Source organism: Embiotoca jacksoni, unplaced genomic scaffold (assembly GCF_022577435.1).
Source record: "Embiotoca jacksoni isolate LCO1_2020_lvr unplaced genomic scaffold, fEmbJac1.0.p SCAF_8, whole genome shotgun sequence".
NCBI lineage: Eukaryota > Metazoa > Chordata > Actinopteri > Embiotocidae > Embiotoca > Embiotoca jacksoni.
In genome coordinates this window covers 12,394,491-12,419,572 of record NW_027185436.1, presented here as the reverse complement: position 1 = coordinate 12,419,572, position 25,082 = coordinate 12,394,491, and the positions used below count along the sequence as shown (strand labels likewise).

Sequence of the window (25,082 nt, the reverse complement as noted above, 5' to 3'; positions counted from 1 at the left end):
CTGAACAATTTTGTATGCAAAGTCAGCAGGCTCTCTGTGTTCAACCTTGGTCCATGACTGTTTGTCTGAGCTTTATCCCCCACAGAGAGCAGCCTCACGGCAGAGCAGCTGCTCTGAAACAGTGGCAGGTTGTTTTTTTAAGTCTCATCTCAGATCAGCTCCTCTGTGAATGATGAAGGTCTGCAGTCTTCAGTGATGCGGAGTCACTGACCAGTGAAAAGTCAGTAATCCAAAGCTGTGATGAGTGCCATGAGACTCTCTTCTGCTAATAAATGATCTATAATATCGATCCTGTGATGAATGCATCTCAATAGGGGGCGCCACATTACTGCTTTTTGGTAAAGACTCAACCTGTATTATCTTCCAAACAATTTGCACACCAAGAAAGTAATTATTATTTTTTTTTTTTTAACTGTTAAATAGCATAGCATTCAGCATTTATACATTTAACAAATGGTTTATATCGCACCACACTGGAAAAGTTTTACCGAATTAACACATTGAGTCTGTACACCAAGGGCCTGATTTACTAAGATCTCAAATAAAGGGTACTAAATTGCGTGTTCCTTCCAAAAGTTTGCACTTTTCTTTTTGCACCCGTTTTGCGCGATTTACTAAGAGTAATTGCGTCATTGAAATCAGGTGTAAATCGCTGTATTTAAATGAGATGTTTGCGTGTGTTAAAGTGATTCCAGCAATGAAAAACAGCGACCGCAAAAGGAAATCTGATCTCAGTGAAATTAAGAAATATAAATATAACAAGAACAAAACGCTATATAGGAGATTATCAGCAAGGAAGTCAATACTGTGGGGAAAAAACAAAAGGCGAAAAAAAGGCTTAATAATAAAACGTCGGCAAATATAACCGGAAGGACGGTGGGTGAGATCCTCTAACAAACACCGATCAGCAGGTCCAGATCTTTCTTTGGTGAGCAGGTGAATTATTTTCATTCAGTGTCTCGCGAGTGCTCGTGAATCTTATAAAGTCTACCTGTGAATTCTGCGGGACACATTCAGCATCTGCGACAGCACACCTGAATAAGGGGACTGGGTTGGACATCCGAGCAGCGATACGCTGGAATGACCCAGAGGCAGGACAATGCTGAGTCGGAAGAAGTTTTTTAATTGCTGGTATTACGTGCCTCACCTTGTTGTTGGCTGTCAATCATCATTCAGTTCATCCAATAACTCAGAAATGTCATCGCTGGACAAACGATATGTCTGAATAATGTTTCCCCTCTGTCATTTCGGTAATGTTTCCACGGGTGTAAAAACACGTTCTCAACGTATTCTTTGGTTTCCTGCATCTCCGCCATCCTCACTGGACGTCCTTAGTAGATCTGCTCGGACATGTTTTTTTGCGGGTGGTGTGAAGTTTGCGCAAACCTTTAGTAAATCAGGCCCCAAATGTTTTTTTGTTGTTGTTGTGAGACGCAGTCCTGTGGTTTGTTTTACATCATAAAGCTCTGAAGGTTAAAAAGATGGCGCTACACTGTACAGTATACGGTCTATGTGGTACCCAGTCTTTGAAGGCAAACATAACGCATGAAGGAACATCCGGACCATTACATCTGAAAGCCCATAAATTCAGCTCGCACCTCGTCTTGGTCGAACAACTTCCGGAATCAATGAGATTTTTCTTGCTTGGACGTTCATCACGTGATCTGTCATGCGTTTTCCAATGCAGGTATTTATAGATTCCCCATTTGTTATCTTTTGAGGTAAAACAGCCTTCAAAAGAGCAATTTACAAATGCTTTGGAGAAGTGTTATAAAATCTATTTAAAAAAAAAAAAATCTCCTTGGCTGATGTCTATCCTCCAATTACTACAGCAGACTTTGTGGATAGTTGCCAAAAGCCTTTATCTGACATTATATCATTAGCATATAACTGCCTGCATTTGTAACTGCAGACCTGGTGGCTCAGTGGAAAGTCCATCAGCGTTTATTAATAAATCAATAACATTACTAAAGTGCCAAATAGAAAGGATAAACATCGGCTCTTGCTTCAACCTCAGACATGGACTCTCAAACGTTGCTCTTATTAATAATAGGCTAATTTATAAAGCCATAAGTTAAAGCTTACCCGTGTCTCTTATAGAAAGTGTTTGACTTTTCCAGGTGTTACAAGCTCATCTCCAGTTCTTGAGGGAGCATGACATGTGAGATGTTTATTCCTCCGACTTGTCCCAGCTGTGATTGATGGCACACATCGCCTCTGCCCTGCCCGGGGACCCTGTCCAGTAATAAGTCACCTCAGTAAATATGATGCCCAGTCTTTACGCAGCTCCTATATGACCCTCACAGAGATGATGTGTTCCTTTACCATGTATTTTGCGGCGTATAGGAGCCCGAAGCTTTCACACGCCTTGCAGACGACAGGATCCTATTGGATGAGCCGGGCAGAGGGTATTGCAAGTGATGAGAGAGAGAGAGAGAGAGAGAGAGAGAGAGAGAGAGAGAGAGAGCCTGTCTTTCCAACGGCAGACACACAACGCTCGTTAATATACTCCAGATGCCTTCTCAGAAAACGCACGTCTGCTGGCTCTGTGGATTGCCTTTTCTCTCTTGAAACACATAGATGTAAAGTGATATTTCTCTCATCGAAGGTTATGGGGTTGCATCCGATCTCAGAACACGTGGAAAGCTTATTTACGAGCCTGGCGGGTGTGCGCCCATCCTCCCTGTGATGGAGGAGGAGCGCGCTGGTGGTGCATCGGTTGAAATGAGTGAGAGGTGCAGAGGAGATAATCAATGAAGACACCGAGGGCTCCTGTGCGTTTGGACAAGGTCAGACTCCAGTCGGGATAAGATTATATCCATGTGGAGCCGACAAGGACGGACCTTCATGCTTCCTCTCTGGGGACGAGGTTTCCTGGGGATGTCCCCTGAAAACAAAGAGTTTCTCTCTTTGCGTTGGCTTGCGGAGGTGGCGAAAATGCCCCCCATTTGCGTGATCATGGTTGAGCTTCAATTCTGACAATCTGCAAGCTGCGTGGTTCCTTTCATTTCACCCTCACCCTGGAGATAAAGTTTCCTCTCTGTGCTCGACGGGTGGGTGATTAATTCGCCCACTGATTCGTTTCTCGCACGCTGTTGAACCCGGTTAAGGTGATTTAGAGGCTGCTCGTTAAAGGGGCAGCGGCGCATTGAATTCCAGCAGAGCAGCAACAAACAGCGGCGGCCAGCTGCGCTCCTGGGCGGTCACATCTGTCGTTGTCGTCGTCGTCGCTGTCCATGGTGCTGAACTCGTGCTCCAGGAATGGTGGAGACGCTGAGTATCGCAGTCATCGGTGCTCCCGGAGTGGGGAAAACTTCTATAATCCGCCAGTTCATCTATAACGATTTCTCGGAGGTGTACACGCCGACCAGGGCCAGATATGTGTACAGACCCTCCGTCATACTGAACGGGAGCATGTATGAGCTGAAGATTTTGGACGTCCCGCCAATCTCCTCTTTTCCATCGAGCTCCAGCCAGGTATCATGTCTCTGTCTCAGGACTTAGATAGATGTTGAACTTCATCAGAGATGGATTTATGCAAACATTAGTGATCCATTCTGCCTGAATCTACTTCTCATTTATTTAATCTCTACTTAATTTTAAAAGTTCACGTCTGTTCGCACATTTCCCAAAGCAAAAAACAACAATTTAATTTCTTCTTCTATCACTATCAGTTGTTCCTAGTCAACTAGTTGCTATGGCGACCCGACTGAGTTAAAGCCTCAGAGCTTCACTTTGACGTTGAAAACTCTCTCAACCCCCTCACAAGGAAGGGAACTCTTATTGTTGTTTATTGATCGTAAGATGTCTTCAACATATTTCACGTTTTCATGAGCTGATTACATTATGCAGCTGGTGATTATGTTGAATCTGGATTTTATGCATAGAAAATGATAGCTAGTGCTGCAGTCATCACCTACAGGTAAATGTTTAAAAAAAAATAGAACACACTGCCCTTTTATTCATGGTCACAGGTCAGATGCCACACCTCATTAGTTGGAGACATGTCTGAATACAGGATCATAGCAAAAATGCACCTTACTGTGGCTCCACATTCCAAAGGTTAGTGTCGTCACTTTGCACAGCAGATCTTTTGTTTCTTCTTTGTCACCACGAATCTTCAGATTAAGGGGAATTGCCTGGAGCTTTTCCTCTCCTGAGGTTTTCTCTTTTTTAATGAAGGGTTCACATTTTTTGAGTCTCAAGATGCACATAAATATTATCCCCATAGAGAGTCCTTCTTTATACGGTTCCAAGTTAAGTGACGGGTGACAAATTCCACAGCTCTCATTCTGAGTAAAAATATATTTTTAATAGTCTTATTAGTCCTAAATCCCATCTTTGTGTTGCTCTTCCTCCACTGTGGACACACAAAGAGGGAATTTAAAAAGATTGTAACTTTGGAAGAAAGCGGCTTGATTTGTCCAGCATTGTATTAGCTTCAAATAAACTTTAAAATACTTTTTTTTTTACACAGAATACACAGAAATACAACTGTGGATTTTGTCCACCAGTTTACAGAACAGTTAAATTGCATTAGGATGGGATTTTTTTAAAGGAGGATCTATTACAGCGACCAAAACTCTTCCAATGTACTTAATGTATGGGCACGTGGGGATTGTTTTAAACTAGATTTGAAAAATCGGAACCTTTCAGACAAAAAAAATCCTTTTGGTAAATTCCTTTTTATTCTTTTACCAGCCCAAAAGTGCAACAAGTATGGATTTGGTGTGTGTGTTTCTGCACATAATTGGTCCCTGCTACTAAAACAACCTGCCCAACTCCAAGTCTCTGTCAACTGAGGGTGTATGTTTGATTTCTGTCCATTGCAACCTCATTGGAGAGGCTGTGATTCTTTAAAGATAGAAATCTCCAAGGTCACTACTCTAAGCTGTCGGCTGCTGCTGCACAAAAAGTTTCCCTCCTTGTCTCCCCTTCGGTGTCACAGAACCTCCCAAGAATAGCTGTGGTTATCTACACAGAAGAGGTGGCACTAGGAAAATGAGATCAGGCCGAGTAGGAGACAACAAAAGAGCAGCTAGAACGAGAGGCCTCCCAAAGTGTTGGTTTGCTGTGCACTCAGAAAACATCTGAGGGGCAGGCTGAGTGGCCAGAGCGATCAACCTGTCATAATTACACACAGCTCTTCCACTAGATTTAACATTTCATTGAAGTGTGTTAAAAGGTCTGCTGAGTGCTTCATTGTTTCCTGCCCACAGAGACCTTCTGTAAGGACATTGAGTTTGTTCTTTTTTTCAGCTAAATGAGGCTTAACCCCCATTAGGGAACCAGCTGGTAGGTGTGAGCAGATAGCAGGAATAAGATGTGTCTCATGAGTTTAAGTGTGAGAGTGTGTGCGTCCCGAGGGTTGAGTCACATGAGAACACTTTTCAGCACACAGTTTTCATCATCTGATATCATCGTATAGTGTGAACATGTCATGCTAATTTTAGAGTGGTACTGCAGTGAGAGGGCCTCTGTTTGACAGACCCTTTGTGGTAGGTGGAAAACCATTAGCCGAGTCCAGCCACAACATTTCTATCAGACAGGTTTATGGGTAGTCATTTGCTGAGGAACGACCCTGTGAGGGCTGCTGTGCTTTTTCTTTTCTTCTCTGGTCATGTCCTTGCTTGTTCTGAAGCACCTCTCTTGTTTTGTCTGCTGATATCCCCTATTCACAGCGAGAGCGGGCCATTTTTGAGTCACTACCCTCCTCTGACATAATAAGCGGCGAGTAGTACCAGCACATGGAACCCTGACTCAAATTTACTTGCTGTAGACAGCAAATTGAATTTAATCACAGTTCCCTGCTAGAATACTGCTGGGAAAAAAAACTTTCCCAGCTAGAATACTGCTGGGGAAAAAAAAAAACAAAGGAGAGAGGGGGGGATTTGCTGCAATCAATTAGAAATTTTGCAATTTAATGGACAATCTTCAAGTAACGGCTACCAACTAAGGTTTTATAATGTCCTGCAAGATTTGTGATGATTAAGCTGCAAAATGGAGTGAGTCAGTCCGCCTCCATGCTGATGCAGCTTGGCAGTTGCTCATCAGTTCATATTATATCTGAAAGAAGGGCAGTAATACTCTGGCAGGATTCTTGAGACATACACAGCCATTTTCATCCTGTCCAACACTGGAGACAGGCAATATTTCTATTATTTCACTGTGAGGCTGTGAAGGTGTCATGATTTATTTGCTTTGCAGTGTGTCTGTCCCTGATAGTATTGCCTTTAGAGAGCATCTGTCACAGTGTGTCAATAGGATGTGATGACAGATGGATTTAAGCCTGACAGAAGATTCAGCATGATTTTTCAATCTTTTCATTTTGTTCTAGACATTATGTGTCTCCATGACTTCCTCCCACACAAAATGTTCCCCTCCTCTCTCTGGACATTTTTCTCAGTTGTCTCTGTCAATACTTCCTGCGGTAACACCAAGAAAATTATTTCTTTTCGTGTCACATGTTGTGTCACTGCCTCTCGCAGACACAGTAGAAATATGTGTGCCCGCTGTGAAGCACACATGAAATTTACAAATCATTTTGGTGATAGGTGCCAACATGATTTAAAAGGACTTTTAAAATAAAACATGTGTTTTTAGAACATAAACATTTAATCAACATTTTACATTTTAATTGTCATAATGCAAACATGATTAAAAGAACAATTGAGTATTGAACTGTACTTATTTGCTTTCTTCGTTGAGAGTTATATTAGAAGAATGATACAGTACCACTCCTAGCTGTGTGTATGTGGCTGTATCTGTCCAAAGATAACAACGTCCAAAGATTCCATCATCTCTACAGCTCATCAGTTCTCAGCCAAGCCAATAGACCTGCATGTAACATTCACTGAAAATTGTGTTTTTTATACTTTTCTATGGACTAAAAAAAAAATATATATATATTTTGATCAATGCGCTTTAAGATGAAAAGTGGATTTCATAAGCTCCGAGCAAACTCAGGCAGCCTCGTACCCCCAGCCTTTGCACTAAGCTACATTAAGCTAAGAGGCCCCTGGCAGCATCTTCCCTCATAATGGTCAGCAAATATAACATTGATCTTCTCATCTAACTACCCTGCAAAAAAACAAAACAAGCGCATGCTCCAAATTTTCAAACTATACTTTTAAAGGTGTTCCAACATGTGCAAAGTCCTTGTTGGCTAAAATCAACAATTCATGACTGTATTGCCAATGAGTAGTCCTTCTTGATCCCTTTAACACCAAGACACCAGCAAACTAACTGTCCTCTCCACATGATCTCAAACAAGGTGAATTGCACAAAAGAGCAATAAAGCCTAGCGATATTAATGGCTGTCCGGGTATAGGTCATCGTTGAGTAATGGGAGTTTCATCTCTAAGGGGTGTAATAGATTTTAATTGCAAATCAGCCAGCGTGGCCTATGTATGACATATCTCTAATTGCTCAGCACCCTTCCCCCACCGGGTTACATTGGACTCCCTCCTGTGCTCAAGTATTGATCCATCACAACTAGTCATTACCGTTAAACTGACTCCCTAATATCAGGAGTCACGACAGCTTTGTCATAATTGGATGAAAAGTGACTGTGGCCCACGGTTGTCAGGGAAACATGTTCTGTTTGGCTCTTGAGGAGCGAAGGATAAGATGCTCTTTTTCTGCACTTTGGAATGAAGACCGACAGGATGATACAGACAGTGGCACCACACTTCACGTTCACGCTCCCACAAGCACATTCTCACATCCTGAAAGCGCACACAAATAAACATGCCCACACATGTATTTTGCATTGATTCGATTTCGGTTCATCTGCAGTGTACTGGTACACCGTCTTCTCTTTATTTCTTTGTTTTGCCTGTGTTTTCTTGTTTGGGCTTTGGAGATTAGTGTTGCTGCTTCTAGCCCCTCCTCCATGTTTAAAAACAGGACTTGGATGGCAAAGAGATATGAGATGAGAACACAGGCAGCTATTTTTAGCCCAGGGGATGTGAGGCTGCAACTGAAGCCACTGTGTGCATCTAACGTCGTCAGCTTTGTCAATAATCAGAAAAGGGTGATATTGTGCTTTGCTATGACTGGGAGCACTATATTAATGCGGAATAACATTACAAGAGACAACTGGATCAATATTGCCATCTGCAAAACATCTCACTAATTCACAGAATTGTGAAATAGATTGAGTGGATGCTTTACAACAGAAGTAATTAGAAGAAATTAAATGTGTAACCTGTTGATGAAAACTTGCTGAAAAACCTGTTAAAGAAGAGGGGGAAAAAAAAAATAAAAAAAAAATCACACGCCAGTTTTAACGTGTCTCCTCACGATTTCACTTTTGAGGGCAGTAATTTTCTTGTCTCTATACTTGATCGGCCTCATTATCTTCCTGCTGATGTGAGGCACAAACCTACAAATATCCTCCTCCAAATTTAAAGATGGCAAATTAATCCTCACTGATGTGTTAGCATCATCATTAGAGCTTACACTGATCAGCGCCTTTTCCCTTCACCTCCCCTGTCTCATATTATCAGCTGATCTTCATGATACAGACTGTACACTGTTAATTTGAGAAGCACATTTTCTCCAACCTTGACAGCAATGTAATACAATTTTACTTTCCTCATCGCAATCTGCACAAGCGGTGGCATAAAAAAGTAACATAAAAACCACATGGAAAATGACTTCAACACTGTAGCAAATTAAGCAGCATTGCTGCTACTAACCTGGATCATATTAGCTTGCATGCTAATTAGAAGCATAAAATTTAAAAGAGATTTGACAATCACCACTTTGATATCTCAGTTTTCAAAGCAGTACAATACAACAAAGAGAGCTCCACAGAGGCCAAATCATGTGTATCCAAGGTTCAGGTGCATCAGCCAAAAAACATCAAATACATCAAGCAGAGCAGCTTTGAAAATCATGGCAGCATATGACACAATAAACTGCAGAGACAACTTAAAACAAAAAAAACAAAAAAATGCTCGCAATTCAGAGAAATCCCAGTCACAAAGTGAAATACATCTACAAGCTGATAAACAGGAATTTAACTATTTTAAAGTTAAACTAAAGGAATTTGACATTTTTAGGAAATGCGGTGGTACGAGCCATTAAACTTCCTGTTCAGCTTCCTGGACATTTTTGTTTCTCTGGCAACTTCATGGTGACCATAAAACAGGACATATTCTAACACCTAACCCTCTTTAAAGCCACAACTTTTTACACTTCATGTTGGTTTAAGTTAATCAATGTAACATGGTAACTAGCAAGCTTAAGGTGCAGGAGGGCTGATTTTTTTTTTTTTTTTAACAATTGGAGAGAGCCAAGGTAGATGCTTTTCCCTGCTTCGAGTCTTTATGTTAAGCCAAGATAAGCAACAGATGGTTTCTGCTTCACATAGTGTGTGGATATCAGAGTGGTTTTGGTCTTTTCATCTAATTCCCAGCAAAAAAAAAATTCCCGAGATGTTAAACTACATCTTTAAGACCCTGCGTCATAAAATCATGTCCCCACTGCCCAACCCCGTGTAACTCCAAGGTTCTGCCGTATAGTTGGTGTATTGCAACAGTTAGTGCTGAATCAGTTTTACTTAATAATTTCAGTCAGACAACTCATTTTTGAAATGTTTATTGCAGCAGCCGAACATAGTTACAGTCTAGCGTCTCAACTCTGGCCTAATCACTCCCTGCAGATGTAATTAGATGGGAAGTGATGAGCAACTATATTATATAAATATATTAAACCCTCCTGGAGCCTGCAGGTGGATGTTATGGGCTGGTGGTGGGACTATAAGTAAACGCAGCAGTACTGACACAAGGCAGGAGAGACGTTGACAGGCGAAGGAGAGAGATGGGAATTTTTTGCAGCCTAAATAGACAACCAAACTGGGAGGCTTTGCATCTTAGATGACTATGGCGTATGAGGCCTGTCTCATGATGTAAAGTGGAGCAGCTCGAGTTGGCTGCCTGAACTAGCTCAAGCATTGCTCCATTTCTTGTACGGTTTAGTCCCACTGTCCACAGTTTGCCTGAAATGAATTGACTTCATGACAGTCTCAGACTCCAGACCCTTCATTAGCAGTTTGCAGCAGTACCGGAGGTTATGTTGACACCGTGTCTGCTCATCCCTTGATCCACTGCTGCCTTTTTCATCTTTTCGGCATAGTCAGAGGGCTGCTTTTGTTTTCTCATTTCCTGCCCTGTGCAGATTTTTTCCCCCCCCTCCCCCTGAACTTCTCCTATTTTCCCCTCTGTATTTTATCAGATAAAATATTTCTAAATTCATTGCATGCTGTTAGAGGCAGTGAGGATGGTGAGAGCCTGGGAAAACACAGCATGAATAGAGGAATAGGTCAACGCATTTCTATTGAAACAATTGTCCCGCAGTGAACTGCGGCAAATGTACTCACTTGTATAACTGTATGTGCTTAAAAAAACCACTTTGAAACTAATTAGTATCAAACAAATGTTGCTTTTTGACACACTGGATGTACAACACTGCATCACCAAGCTCAGCCAAACAGCAATTAAAGTTAAACATTGTGTTCTTTTTTTCCTCTTCTCCTGACAGACGGCCGTGTGTTTGCTTATCTCTAACCTCTGTCATTGTCCTTGAAAATGTGTAACGAGGAGACTGTGCAGTGCTTTCTGCTGGGTGGCCATCACGTTTGGTGACTTTGTTTTAGGCTGTGCAGACTCCCAGAGCCCTGCCAGCAAAGAATTAATTAACTCTGCACTTTTTCCACAGCAGCGGCCACCAACCCATGACATTGAGCCAAATTACTTTGGAATAATTACAAAAACACATGCAGCATGCGGATCTGTTCGCTGCTCTCTGGTATAATTCTATGCATGTGTGCATTATATGTTAGAAGCTCATGCTTTGAGCTAAATGTTGATATCTACATGCTGACATGCTCACACTGACAACGCCAACAATGATGATGATGTTTAGCAGGAAATACTTGGAATGTTTACCGTCTTAGTTTAACACGTACGCAAGCGAACATTTGCTAAGTAGCGCAAAACACAAAGTAGAACTGAGGCCATGATGAGAATATCTCAATAGTTTTAAAGGTATTTAGTTATCAATCAAAGTATGAATACAATTTTTGGTTTGACAATTAAGCTACTGGCAAAAGACAATACAATTTACCCCGATGAGGACCCAAATTTACAACAATCTACTCTCTAATTCAGTGATTCTCCTCACTGTGGTACTTGTACCACTGGTGGTAAGCAAGAGTCTTCCTGAAAGGCCTTATAAGTGCACTCCAGCTGGGAAAGTCCATAAAAATAGTCATTTAGTTTCACATTAATAAATTTGTAAAACATAGTTGTGAACCATTTAAATCTTTTAGAAATAAATTTTGACAGTGTTTAACCACGAAGTTTGGTGTCATGTACGTCCTTATAAAGCTAACATTAGCTTGACGCAGACTGATTCAGACTCCTCAGTTGATTATTTTATCAAACTCAATAATTGAAATTTTTAACTGGCTACAAGATAAAAAAACAAACAAAAAAAACACTTGAGAGGGAAGTGATCATGCTGGACCTTACAGACCAAACAAACCTTGCAATAGCGAAGAGGAGTGAATCAGTAGTTGAGCAGCTGAGGGGCACCTGAGTGGATTAGGCATTCTCATTGAGGTTTTTTTTTTTTTTTTTTTTTTAAATGCTGGTATCTGCAGTGGGAAGTTGTACTTGAGAAATTTGGTTTGGTTGTACATGGTCTGACAAGTTTGGGAACATCCTCACTAGTTGATGAGACATTTTACTCAAACCAACAAATAACCTCATGTTGACATTTTGAACAAAGTCATAAGGATACATTACCTCTGAACCTTGACTGTTTGTACAAAGTTCTTTGCCAATGCATCCAGCAAATTTGTGAGATATTTCTCCAGCAGAGAACACGTCATCCCTGAAGCGTGGCTAAAATATCTCTTGGCCATAATCATTTCTTTATTTACTTCTGTTTTTCTCTGTCCTTTAGGAGTGGCTGGATTTACGCTGCAGGGGTGTCCGCAATGCCAACGCTTACATCCTTGTGTACGATATCTGTTGCGTGGAGAGCTTTGAATATGTCAAAATGATCAGACAACAGATAGTTGAGCACAGGTATGGTCAATCACACGCTCTGCTGCCCAGACAGTTACTGAACATACATCCACTGACATCCAGCTTGTTATCCCTCACTGGTGATTTCTAATGAAATCCGCCTGTCAGCCGTCTTGAGACAGCATGCAATTCCACTGCCTGTCAGAAAGCCGTACAATTACATGATTGTGACAATGACATTTAGACTGCTTGTTGTGATATCTTTTAATTCAGTACACTCCTCCCTACATTCTGACAGATTAGCAATGACATTTGATTCTAGGGTTGCTGCATGAGACGTCACTAGTGATTTAAAAGATTATTTGTGGGGATATTTCTGCTTTTATTTTTCAGAGTCCTCAATATCACAGGGAGATAACACACAATAAATGTCTCCTGAATTACTTTGTACTTATGTATGAGCCAAAAAGACTGAACACTACTGGGCACAATGACCAATTAAAAAAAGCACTGCCTCTTCTATCATCCTCAATACTGGCGTACCTGTATATATTTACATAATAAGGTACATTGAATAGCCTCATTGGTTTGCTGTGTTGTACATGACCAAACTGCCGCAGTGGTTCATCCCCACTTTCTAGCAGCTCCTCATGTTTAACCATAAGTGTTTATGGCCCAAAACAGAATCCCCATTATTACCAGCTGACAGAGAAGGAAGGGTGAATGCAAGATGAATAGAAAACAGGAGAAATGTGCAATCATAGGACGAAGCACTGATGTTACACTGGAGGAGAAAAGGAGAGAGCAGAGAAGGGACACATAATGTAACAGCAATCAAGGCTTTTTCAGAATTTAGCAACTAAATATTTGGTTGAATGCTCCTGTTCAACAGAAATCTGTTCAGAACCAGGAAAACCTTATTTTTCTGTTTGATTTTGTAGCTCTCATGCATGAATCCTCCCTTCAGTTTAGTTAGGCTTATGACAGTTTTCATGCCATCCCTGATGTATAGTTCCCCATAATTCTCACAAACAGATGCATGCACACGCAGCCTGAACATCTCATTCTGTGAAAATACTCAATCCATGAGCAGATATGCTCAGAGATCTTGTTTGAGTCTGTTATGTAAGCACAGCCTGCAAAAAGGAGAAAAGTGAGAAGTTGGCTGCGATGCAGTTTTCAACTCCATTTTTAAGAACTTTGCCTCAGGACTTGAAAATTGTACTGTACATCTCTATGTCTCAATGTCTTTAATATCGTTGAGCTATCTGTCCATCTGACAAGAGAGATGTGCAAATAAGTATAAAAGAGCAAGTCCTTTTCAAAAGATGTGGCAGCATGTACCAAAAAGAAACTTCCATTCATCATTAGAGGAACAGCTTTAACAATTTTTATACCTCTGACACAGCTGACACTAAGCAGCAAGTCAGCAAATGTATTGTGCTCAGACACATCACTGCTCCTTCAAGTTTCAAAACGAACCTGACTTAAAAGTCTTCAGTGAATTCAACTTGACTTCGGCCGTTCTATATTTTTTGAATAATTTATATCCCAAAGGTATTCGTTTTCAATAAAAAACGATAATCCTATGAATTTGCTCCCAACCAAACAGTACAAATTTATCTTATTGTTGAAAATCCTCCAATATAATCCAATTCACTATTTCCTCAAGCGACTTCTCCACATGCTGTGATAAAGCTCTATTTAATTAGAGCCTCAGATTGCATTTCTAAACCACCACCAATCAGATATTATTGAAAATGGTTAGACTTGATGTTTATCATTAGCACAAGCTTTACAAATGAAGGTGTCGAGACACAAATGTATAACTACGTCGGGCTTGCCATACACTTTCATATTTAGTAATGCTGTAAACCAACCCCTGCAGATTGTGGTGGGAGGCCCCTGGAGCCTCTGAGCTCTAATCCTCCCGCCCGCCCCCACACACCTCAGGAGGAAGGAAAAACTACATACAGACAACCACTGTGACAAACACCAAGATGATAACTGCGGTTTATGAAATTAACCTTGTTCTTCCTCCTGCAGAGAAGGCAGCAGCAGCGAGGTGCCAATCTTAGTAGTGGGTAACAAGAGAGATTTGCAGCGGCAGCGCTTCATGCCTCGGAGGGCGGTGTCAGTCCTAGTGAAGAAGACCTGGAAGTGCGGCTATGTGGAGTGCTCTGCCAAGTTTAACTGGCATGTAATCCTGCTCTTCAAGGAGCTGCTGGGCATTGCTGTGGCACGGGGCATGCGCCAGAACCACACCTCCATCCGTCTTCAGGGGGCGCTACAGAGAAATCGCTGCACCATCATGTGACCCTGAGAGTTCCCTCCACCCCTCCCAACTCAGGAGTGGAGAGGCAGTGGAGAAAGGACTTTTTTATCAAAATGGCTGGAAAATATACCCTGTGGCCTCCTGCTTTACTGAGCTGATTTTTCATAATGAGGTTTATTAGACTTTTGCGCTGTAAAAGACATTAAAATGTCACACATGGTCATCCTACCACTTCCGAGTCAGATTCTGCCATTTTTGTGGAAATAAGGAAGGAGGTGGGAAAAAAACAAGGTGAACACCAACACAGTTTGCATAGCACAGTTATTTTTCTCACATTAACTCAACATTTCAGGCTGTGCTTCCCAAAATGACACAGCAGCAGGTCTATAGCTGGGCCTGACAGGATAGATGCTGGGTTTGTGAGACTCAAAATGGAGAGGCAGCAATATCATCAAGTCTTCCTTTTGAATTTGTCACATTTAGTAAGGTCAACAGCAGAAGCTCATACCTGACATATTTGGATTAGTTTGAGGGTGTGAGGGTAAAGGTCAAAAAGGATGGAAAGAGAAAAAATATAAATTTTTGGGGAGATTATCTCAAAATGTACATAGATAGATATGATTAGATGGTGTTTAATTTTAGATTCTGAGAGGTAGCCTGCATTTTTTTTTTCTTTTCCTGTCTTATTACAAATTTGACCTTCGGTAAATGTTTGTTCGGACGAAGGATGTTTTAAGGTTGTCTTGCAGTAGAAAATACTGCAGTCCTTTATCCTGATGTACTATAGGACTTTAATCTTCTCCCCCCTCTCACTCAGTGTCTGTTTCTGATGAATACATTAAATCCAGGTAACTGGGGACCTGCAAGAGGCTGCAGAGCCTGAAACAAGAACCTGTACACGCAATGTGGTTATTTGTGTGTTTGTGTGTTTGTGTGTATGTGTGTGTGTGTGTGTGTGTGTGTGTGTGTGTGTGTGTGTGTGTGTGTGTGTGTGTGTGTGTGTGTGTGTGTGTGTGTGTGTGTGTGTGTGTGTGATAGAGGAAGAGAGAGAGAGAGAGAGAGGAAGTAAGTGGGGGAGACAGAGAAAGGCAGATTTGGTAGTTAACATTCCAGCTATAGCAAAGGACAGACACAGCAAGATAAGAGACAGATGTTGAAATTTTGTATTAGGAAGCAGCAATAAAATCCCACAGGCATATCCTGACAAGCTTTACAAACCCCAACATTTTATTAAAAAGGCCTCAAATACAGTAAATATTTATCCACTTGCGCTCAGATATCCTGCAGAAATAAGGAAGCAGAGCACAATGGCTTCCATAAAATGTCTCATGAGGGCCTCACAGATAATACTGGATCATTAGCTTTCATATCAGTATCTGAATACTATCTAATTGGTAATGCTGTGAGATTAACAGTTGCTTTTTCATTTTATTAGGCCTCGGTCGGTACTTTGTGATCATAGGCCTGCACTGAGAGAAAGCAGACCTATTGTACATAAGAGTGATTCATGGAGTAATTGACTTGCATGCTTTTGTTGGTAGAGCCAACGGGTCAGGGTTTAATTGCACTGATGTGAAAATGTGATATTGTGTTTAATTTTTTGTAATACATGGTTTTCGGACAGCTGAGTGGAGTGAATGTGGTTGTTTTTCACTGGCATGTGAGAGCACAGGCTCATGATTCTCTCTAAGATGTAGTGTTGAACCCTTCAATCAGGGCAGACGGCTGTGTTCGTTTTGTTTTGTTTTTCTATTAAAGAAAAAGAGAAATATGTAGCAGAGATAATAGAAAGCAACTGTGTGTAGCATGAGTTCTCATCAGTTTGTTTGTGTCCGCATTTTCAAATAAAAAGGGCTACAGTTTTTTATCAGAAACATGACTTGTATTTATTTTTATGGCGTTAGTACTGTGAGCAATTTTATTCTCATTTTTGTTTGTTTGTTTTTTGACACAATGAATTATTAAATGCATTTGAGAATGGCAACCTTGCTCTGGTCACTTTTCAGTAGTGTGCAATTGTTACACCACATCAAGATCATTTTGAGAATATTGCCATCTTGTGGTACAGCGATGTTATCAAGAGCCAAATCAGAGGCAGAAAACTGGCCTGAACACCGTGCAGTTGATGAGCTTATGGTGAATTCTGCAGTGATTTAACTTGGTTACTTTCATCTAAGGTGGCAGTGTGATAATGACATCAATGTAGTTATCTCTGGACGGTGCATGGTACTGTACTCCATGTGTGGCCTGATTGATGGCCAGATCACGGTGGGTCAAAAAGTTATGGTTCTTTGAATTTATCGAGAGTCCTGTGCATTGTGCATGTACCTTGTCACTTTCAAACATTACAGAAAAAACACATGATTTGTGCATGAACTCATGGGATCACATGTGATCACATACACATGTGATCGTGCACATATGCGACAGGTATACATGGGAAATGTGTTTTTGGAACATTTTAATGATGTAATGTGTGAAACCCATGTACATGTCCATGTGAAATCTCATTATATGTTGCAACATGTGGTAAAAATGTGACATACATGTGATCACATGCCCATGTGGAAAACATGGGAAACATATGTGTATGTGTTTTTTCTGTAAGGAAATTCCCAATTAAGTGTCATTCCTTTTGTGGTGATTTTGATTAAATGCATTCTTATTTAGGATAACACAGCGTGCAAGCTAAATATCAAATTAAATAATAAAGTAAAGAAACTGAATTTGATGCCTCAGACAAAACAGCTTCAGGATTAGGTCATAGTGCAGGGAACTACGATAAAACAGGCAGTGGCTCCAGGGCCATCCATATACGGGTCCCATAGGTCATGCAGTTAATTTGAAATGTATATTTCTTTAGACTTCTTCAAAGTAAAAATAGTGCCAGAAGCGGATCGTATGCACTTGTCACAGTGTATTTATTACGTCAACATTTTGATTTCTCGCCGTAAGAAAAGCAAAGGGGAATGAATACCATTAATGGTTAACTCAAGTTTTAATTAGTGTGTCGGTAAGTCATGACAGTGAACCAGCACGCAAAACAGCAGGACGTCCTCTCCTGTGACTGACGTGGAGACAAAAAAACCACACGCCCACTCCTCTGAGCAGGCTTAGGTCAGAAAAACCACCAGTCAGACCGCATGTCAAATGTTTAGGAATGTTTAGATAACAACGTCACGTGGTGCGGGTCTGACTCATAGACTTGAATCGATAGAGCGGTCGTTCCCATTCATTCCGCACGACGTGAATGATCGGGTCTGCAGCCGTTTCCTCCTGAAGCTGCCGCCACCAACCGCTTGACGCTGTTGTCATGGGAATCCTCGCTGGTACGGCGACGGCTTTGTCAGATCACACGGAGACCATGTGAGGAAGTTCCTTTTCTATCCAGTCAAGCTCTGTGCTCTGAATCCCGCAGTCCGCATCAGCAAAGTGTCTTGGCATCACTTCTCGTCCTTCCTCCGGTGTCCATTCCGCCGTCATGTGAAAGGGGTTCACGGTGGCTCCTCTCGCCCCGGACAGGACCCTCCTCCGTCGAGCTCATTCGTCAGCGCCGAGGTCCTCGCCCGCCGCCGGTCCCGGCGGGGGTAGTGTCCCCGTCTCCGCTGCCACCGGTTCGTCCCGCAGCCTTCGGCGCGCGGCGGAGCGGAGGATGAGCGAGCAAGGGAAGGGTTCGGCGTCCGCCTCCGCCGCGGCCCCCGGCGCCGGGGTCGGATACTTACAAAGGCTGGCTTTTTAAATGGACCAACTACTTGAAAGGGTACCAGCGGCGATGGTTTGTCCTCAGCAACGGCCTGCTTTCGTATTACAGGTAAATATCGCGGACTCGGGGGGAAAAGTGTTTTTGAGCTCAGAAAAAAAAATATTAAAACGCCGCCGGAGCGCACGGCGGAGGGGGGGGGGGGGGGTCTGTGTCGGCGCATCCTCTCAGCGGGCTAGAAGCTAGAAACGGGTCTTGTTTACTTCGAGCTGACGACGACAAAACATTTGACCTTTTGCCAGCTGCGAGCTCCGGGAAGGCGCAGTAACTCGGGACAGAGATGCCCGGCAAGCATGGTCTTCTAACGCGACTCGGTAAAGCGACGGAAATGGTGACGGCAGAAACCGACGTTTAAAGCTAGCAAACCAAGCTAGCCCCGCTAGCCTCCTGTCGTGAGCTGAAGATCCGGCTGTCCGCTCCGCAGAGACACGACAGGGTGCCCGGGTCTCTGAACGACCGGTTGACAAGCTCTCATTAACGATTTTTTTTTTTTTTTTTTTTTTTTTTTTTTTTTAGTGTTAATGTCAGTACTGCACACGTGTACTCCTTACGCCCGTCCCGTTTACCTTGCTCAGTGTAATAACGCATTGCCTTTGTCCACGTTTACTGAGCCGAGCTCCTCAGCACGTAAACAGATGCGCTGCAGGAGTGTGTGTGTGTGTGTGTGTGTGTGTGTGTGTGTGTGTACGGTACACAACATGGAAACAATAAACGGATCATAAGGCACGTGTCAGATTTCTGTCAGAAAACAAATCGGAACTAAAAAAAAAATCTTCCACCAAACAACGAGTCAGCTTAATGTTAAAATATGAACTTTGCCTGCAGGTGAATCATCTGATCTACTAGTCCGAGGAAGTTCAGTTTTTGACCTTTGGAACAGTACGTGCAACAAAATAAACTCAACTCCACTGGTAGGCTTTCTTGCATTTTCAAAGCTGTCACCCGATCCAGCTTCATTTGCTGTGAAATGCAGTTGAAGCTTTGAAGACCTGAAGTTGATATATTTTGTCTCACAAAAAACCTGATACTCTCCATCACTTTCATTGCTTGGCTCTGCTTGGTTTAACCAGTAGGACTGCTTTTATCAACACTAAAATACTCTCCTTTATCGCCTTCTAGGTCACTCAGTCCTCGGTGCACTGAGAAGTTTTGTTTTTTAGCAGAATACACTTTATATTGAAGCCCATTATGTTAACAGCCCAAACTGTTTTATATTTTCCAGAATAACAGCTGAATGAATAGACCTAACATCTAGACGGTTTTGGCGCACATAAATGGGGAGACGGAGTATTTACTGCAACAGTTGTTCACCCTGTCTGATCCACTTTCCTTAATTAAATGTTTCACAGCAGAATAAAGGTGCAGGCAGCGGAGTTAACCTTCCTCCGCTAACAGCGCTATGAGTCAAAGCTGTGACTGTGACGTTTAAATACCATAACAAATCGGCAATGATTAAAAAAAATAAAATAAAATTCTACCTTGTCGCTTAATGTGTTAATGCGAACTGTAATTGTTTGCGGTGATTAAATAATGTGAAACTCAGCTGATCCCTGAAGGATAATTGTATTGGAAATGTCATCATTCATGTCAGTAGGGGGGGAGAGGGGGGGAGAAAGAGGGGGAGGGGGGAGAGTCTGGGTTTGGACTAGTGATGCTTCACTGCAGCTCCAACAGCAATAATAGCAATAAAAAAAAATTCTGATCGAATCGAGGACATTCACCACTGATTGTGTTTGCAGAAATCTGATCAGAACCCATGTCTTTTCCATTTCATGCCACAAAACCTTAGCGCCCCACTGACTCAGGAAGCCTTTTGTTGTCAGCAAAGTGTTATTTGACAGAGCGGTATGGTAGCCAAGGCCCTACTCCTGCCTCGGGCTTGTGGTGAAAGAAAAGATGCCTGTTGCCTCCATCCTATTAATAGTCCATTATGTTGTAAGGTGACTGCTGTCCCTAAAGTAAAGGTAGCCCGTCGACATCCGAGCACGGAGGCAGTGAAGCGCACGAGTTGTCCCCTCCGCTGATGTCTTCCCGGCAGACCACATTATGTGTGTCTGACTTCAGGCTTTGTGTGCCTCTGTGTGGGCCTTCTTTGGCCGACTATCTGCGCTTCTATTGTGAGTGAAGTAAAAGGGAAGCAGTCAGACAAATGTGACATGTTTTGCACTGTCATTGACTCAGCATGTCCCCCCCCCCCCCCCCCCCCCCCCATTATCTTTATCTGTTAATTTTGTAAGATGAACTCAGAGAGAAATGACTGTTGCTGCTCACTTTTTTAATAGCACTTATGTTTACAGTTGCTGCTCTCGCACAAAAATTCTCAGCAACTTCAGTAACTTTAAGGTGAAGTATTATAAGAAGCATGTGGTGGCCTTTTTCTTGGATGATGTAACTACGGATCAAAATATGATTTGATTTAATGAAAAGACATATCACAACACAGTGATTCCCGAACTGTGGAATGTGGACCAGTGGTGATGCGCAAGAGCCTTGAAGGGCTGAAGAATGTACACTCCAGCTGGCCCGAGTCGAAAAATTGGCAATTAATTTAAACTTTTTTTTGATAGACAACAGTTGTTACGTATACACTATAGTTGTCAATCATTTGAATATTTAAAGAGATACATTTTCCCTGTACTTACCGCATAGGGTAAGACTTGACATCCAAGATAGCATCATGCTAACTTCAGTTTGATACACTAACTTCTCAGTCTATGATTTTATCAAACAGAATGAGTGAAATTTTGAAATGGCTACGAGGTCCAAAAAAAAAACGTGTTTTTAGGCATCGCGTCCTGATGATTTTCAAACAGCTGCCTGATGTTGTTATATATTTAGCTTTCCTGAGTATTATAAACTTGTTGTTATCTTTAATTGGCGGTGGGGTTTAGGACATTTGGTTTGATGCGTAGCGGCATGTGGTCTGAAAAGTTTAGTAACTTAACGTTTAGTCTCCTCATAACACATGAAACTGTTATGAGGAGATTCACTTTGAAGCCCAGATAACTTCCCACACATCCGATATAGCCCAGATTGTATTGATCAGTTGTTTGATTTGCGGTGTTCCATATTTGTTTGCCCTTTTTAAAAGGTTTATTTATGTTTCTGATAAATCAATAGTAACTGAGAGGCCAGTTGGAGGTCTGGTTAATAACTCGAAGAGATCACTTTCATTCCTCATACCTGCTGTCGTCAAAACAGCGCTGAGTTTTCTAACCTGCAGCTGAGAAGCCGTTGGTGGACTGTAATCAATGCTTTGACTCTGTGGATGGACTGACATACTCAGCACTTCCGCCTGTTAAACTGTAATGAGTTTTATAGAGATTCAGCGTTGCATTTGTTATTGATTACTTTTGGCTCCGACACTGCAAGTCTAGCTGTCTTTTCTTTCTGCATCAGCTTCGTTGTCTTTTTATTCAGTTTGAAGAGCCTCGCTGTAACGTACAACACGATCTTTGTCCTCCCTCTCTTGCTGAACTTCTTTCATTTCTAATTTATTAGTTGACTTTTCCTCCCAGTTTTAATACTCTCAGCAGTACTTACTCACCTCTTAAAGTAAATCTGGCTGGGTGTGTTAGGGAAGATTATGGGGCATTAAAGCTTTAAGTGCTATTGGAGCTGCCATATCAGTGAATCCGGCCTTGTCTTTCATAGTAGACCAGGCCTTCCTGGTTTCCTTCTCAACTGCAGGAGAGTAACTAGATAGTGTCAATTAAAGGGCTCACCGGCGGTTCGGCTCTGTCTGTGTGCCTTCGGAGAGTCAGGGCTATGGTGTTGCTGTTCGTACACTCAGTTCCTGGGTGCAGGGAAGTGGGGAGGGAGAGCGGAGAGCCAGCCAACCTTGGGCTCAGCTGGAGGGTAGAGCCTGGCCTGAATCCTGTTTACCAGCCTGGCTCATCAGCAGAGCGACTGGAGCAAGAGATGTAGCTGCTGTGATCTAATCTTGTTAAGCTCTTGGTTAGTCTTAGCGCCATCGCCACAGAGTGTTGTGTGTGTGTAAAAGTGTCTTTGTGTTTTCACATGTAGGTGAGAGCAGGGAGTCTGTCTGGCCACATTCTCAACATCTCATTGTTTCAGTGTCTCAACAGGTCAGGCTGTCCATGTTGCAGTATCACCAGCTTCTTATGTTTCTTTTCTGTCTTCAGCACGACACGTTCCCCAGCGTTACATTGGCTCTCTCCCTCCATGTCTTGAGATATTACAGCCCACAGCCACAGCAAAACCTATCTACATTCTCATGCTCGGGGTACTGAGTCTTGTTTCCTCTGCCTGTCTGTGTATGTCTCTTCATGCTTATGGCTGTCTGATCTGTGTTGTTCACTGGTTGTTGTTCTGTCATTACATGCTCCAGATCGGTGGATTTGTGTTTTATGAGGATATGTGCACAGGGGACTGACAGGTAAAGCACTGCAATTCTCTCCCAGCTCAGCGCAACATGCAGGACCCCTCTCATACCCTCAGCTGCCCCCACTCACCTCTACCCCCCCCCTACTAAGTGCCTTAATGCCCCTGTAATCCTTGTCTCTCCTTCCCAGCTTTTGTAGTTTCCTTGACTGTATAATTTCATGGCCTTTGCATGGCCCCGCCTCCAACCAGGGCAGAAGCAAACAGCATGGATCTCATCTTACTCATCAGCAGCACACTCAGTTCGTTGACCCACTTTACATCCAGGACTGTGCAGCTGAGCTCGGCGGGGCGAGGCTAGAAACTGGAGTGTTCAGGATCCCTGCCCGCCCTCAGCACAGCTTCGCATGGCCCCAGTGTGGTGTTGTCTTTGCAACTGATGTGCACAGAGTGCCAGCAGAGGAGCGGTACACTGAAGCACTTGTTCTGCATTGGCATTATAACAAGACTTGACTTCAGCCAGTAGAAGCAGTGTGAGGGAAGTGGCTGCCCAGCTGAACTTACAAATACACATACAACAACCTCCGACTTAATAAGGTGGCAACCACCTTGCTAGTGTCAGCTGAGACTGGAGCTGGTAGGGAGCTTAGTGCTGCTGAGAGGCAGCTGCTTGTGGCATCGAGGGCTCACCGAGGATGGATGATTTGATGTAGGCCCCCACAGAAAAAATCCACGATTGCATGGTTGCATGCTTCAAAGGGGCTGTTTCCAAAGGTATGGACGGGTTTCATTTGAAACAAACCTCTGCACATCAGCAGGGTGACTGGAGCATGTGATTTTGCTGATTAGTTGCTATGCTCTGGTTGATGCTGGTAGTCAGCAAAATCAGCGGTCTGTGTCTGGACTGAAAACCTGCTCTCCAAGGGACATGAAAGTCCATCCCTGCCCTGCAGCTTAGCCTGCTTAACAGTGACAAAATGCCTGACTGCCAGCTCTCCACCACACAATTCAAAATGCAATATTTCTCTTAAACTTATTAAATTAGTTCTAGTAACACAAACCTTATTTAAAAACTTTTCACGTGTGAACTGATTGATCACATAATCACACCACATTAATAAATTCTTCTATATTTGTTTTGAAAGACGTATTTCATCATTTTCATTTTTGTAATGCTGCCACTAATTTACGAAGAACGTATGTTCACAGATACACAGAATATGGAGTGTGTAGTTTTATCCAAGTCTTACACAGCGCATATATGCATAGACACAACACTCTGTTCCCCTTGCTCTTTGTTCTAATCTCATGCCCTGGTGCTTTGGCTCTGTCTCCCTTCTATCACTCTCTCTTTTTTCACCACCTCTCACACTCTCTTCTCTCTTTGTTCACACTGTTATTCATTGTTGGGTTGTGTTCACTACAGAGGCTTGGAGCCAGACAATGGCCTTGTTATCTAGACCGCTGTGGCCCACTGAATGTGCAACAGTTGGTCTTAGTGGAGGCTAACCAGATACCCACAATTCAACTCGCACCAGGGCAGCCAGCCAGGTCACACTGAGTGAATTAGCAAGTTCAAACTATCCCATTTGTTTCGCATCAGCTAGTGTAGGTTTTAGGTTTCATGAATGTTTTGCTTCAGAGACGGTGTGTGTTCAGTGAAATGACCATTGTTGCTTGGCCTTCAGTGACCGACATGATCACTGCGGCAGTCCTCTGTCCCTCCTTGCATCCCTGCTTGTGCTCAGTGGCTATAGGAATGTCAGTTGCATCTTACCTGGAGCCTTGCTGAATTACATGAATAAAATGTTTTTTGAAATGAACTGTTTGTAGCACAAGCCCCGTTGCTGATGCCAACTGTCTCATATTCCAAGACCAGTGTATTCAGCTTTCCTTGCCTTTTAATTTGTTACAGGACGCAGGCAGAGATGGCCCACACGTGCCGTGGAACAATAAACTTGGCCACAGCACACATCGACACAGAGGACGCCTGTAACATTGTGCTGAGCAGTGGAGGCCGCACTTACCACCTTAAGGCAAGCACGGAAGTGGAGCGGCAGAGATGGGTCACGGCACTGGAGCTGGCCAAAGCTAAAGCCATCCGCATGATGAATGATCAGTCAGGTAAGGGCAGCTGTGGCGAGCAGATAACTGTATGAAAAATTAAAGCTCAGCAAAATGTCTTTCGTAGTCGAAGCGCAAACTGCAGGAGCACAAGACTGCCGAGGAGTCACCGGGGTAAGATGTTAATGGTCAGAATCTATCCTTCTTAAATAAAGGGAGTGTGGGTTGATAAATTCTGGTCAAACATAGAAGAGTGTGTTTATTTTAGGTAAAAGGTGTGTTCAGTACTGATTCAACATGTTCAACATGATTCCCTGAACAGTGCAGATATTTGAATATATTTGATTTTCCTCTAGCCTCTGGCATCTGGTGTCATCTGCCATTTGATATTCAGCACAGCTTTTTCAGCTTCCGCCCTGCTTCTTTAATGTAATTCACTTTCCATTGTGAGCCAGGAGAGGGCAGAGCTGTCTGCTCAGTCAAGTTGGAAAACAAACTGGTGTATGCTAATGGTGCTATGAGAACTGAGCGTCTATTCAGCCTCCTCCTGACAACTCCTTTCCAAGGGGACTTATTCTTGTATGGTTGTGTTAGACGT

At 42.7% G+C, this 25,082-nt stretch overlaps 2 protein-coding genes across 2 annotated transcripts in view; both read left to right on the top strand.

The window, feature by feature from the left end:
• The first annotated feature begins 2,484 nt into the window (after positions 1 to 2,484).
• On the top strand, positions 2,485 to 16,379 carry rasl10a (RAS-like, family 10, member A). Its single transcript, XM_069138995.1, has 3 exons — positions 2,485 to 3,477; positions 11,977 to 12,101; positions 14,088 to 16,379. The coding sequence occupies exons 1-3, from the start codon at positions 3,262 to 3,264 to the stop codon at positions 14,356 to 14,358; spliced, it is 612 nt and encodes a 203-aa protein (XP_068995096.1). The 5' UTR covers positions 2,485 to 3,261; the 3' UTR covers positions 14,359 to 16,379.
• Positions 16,380 to 17,456: 1,077 nt separating this feature from the next.
• Positions 17,457 to 25,082, top strand: part of osbp2b (oxysterol binding protein 2b) — a 51,741-nt gene continuing 44,115 nt past the window's right edge. The window contains 3 exon segments of the mRNA XM_069138994.1: positions 17,457 to 18,012; positions 18,014 to 18,127; positions 24,336 to 24,544. Coding sequence (XP_068995095.1) covers positions 17,969 to 18,012; positions 18,014 to 18,127; positions 24,336 to 24,544 — 367 coding nt within the window. The 5' untranslated portion in view covers positions 17,457 to 17,968.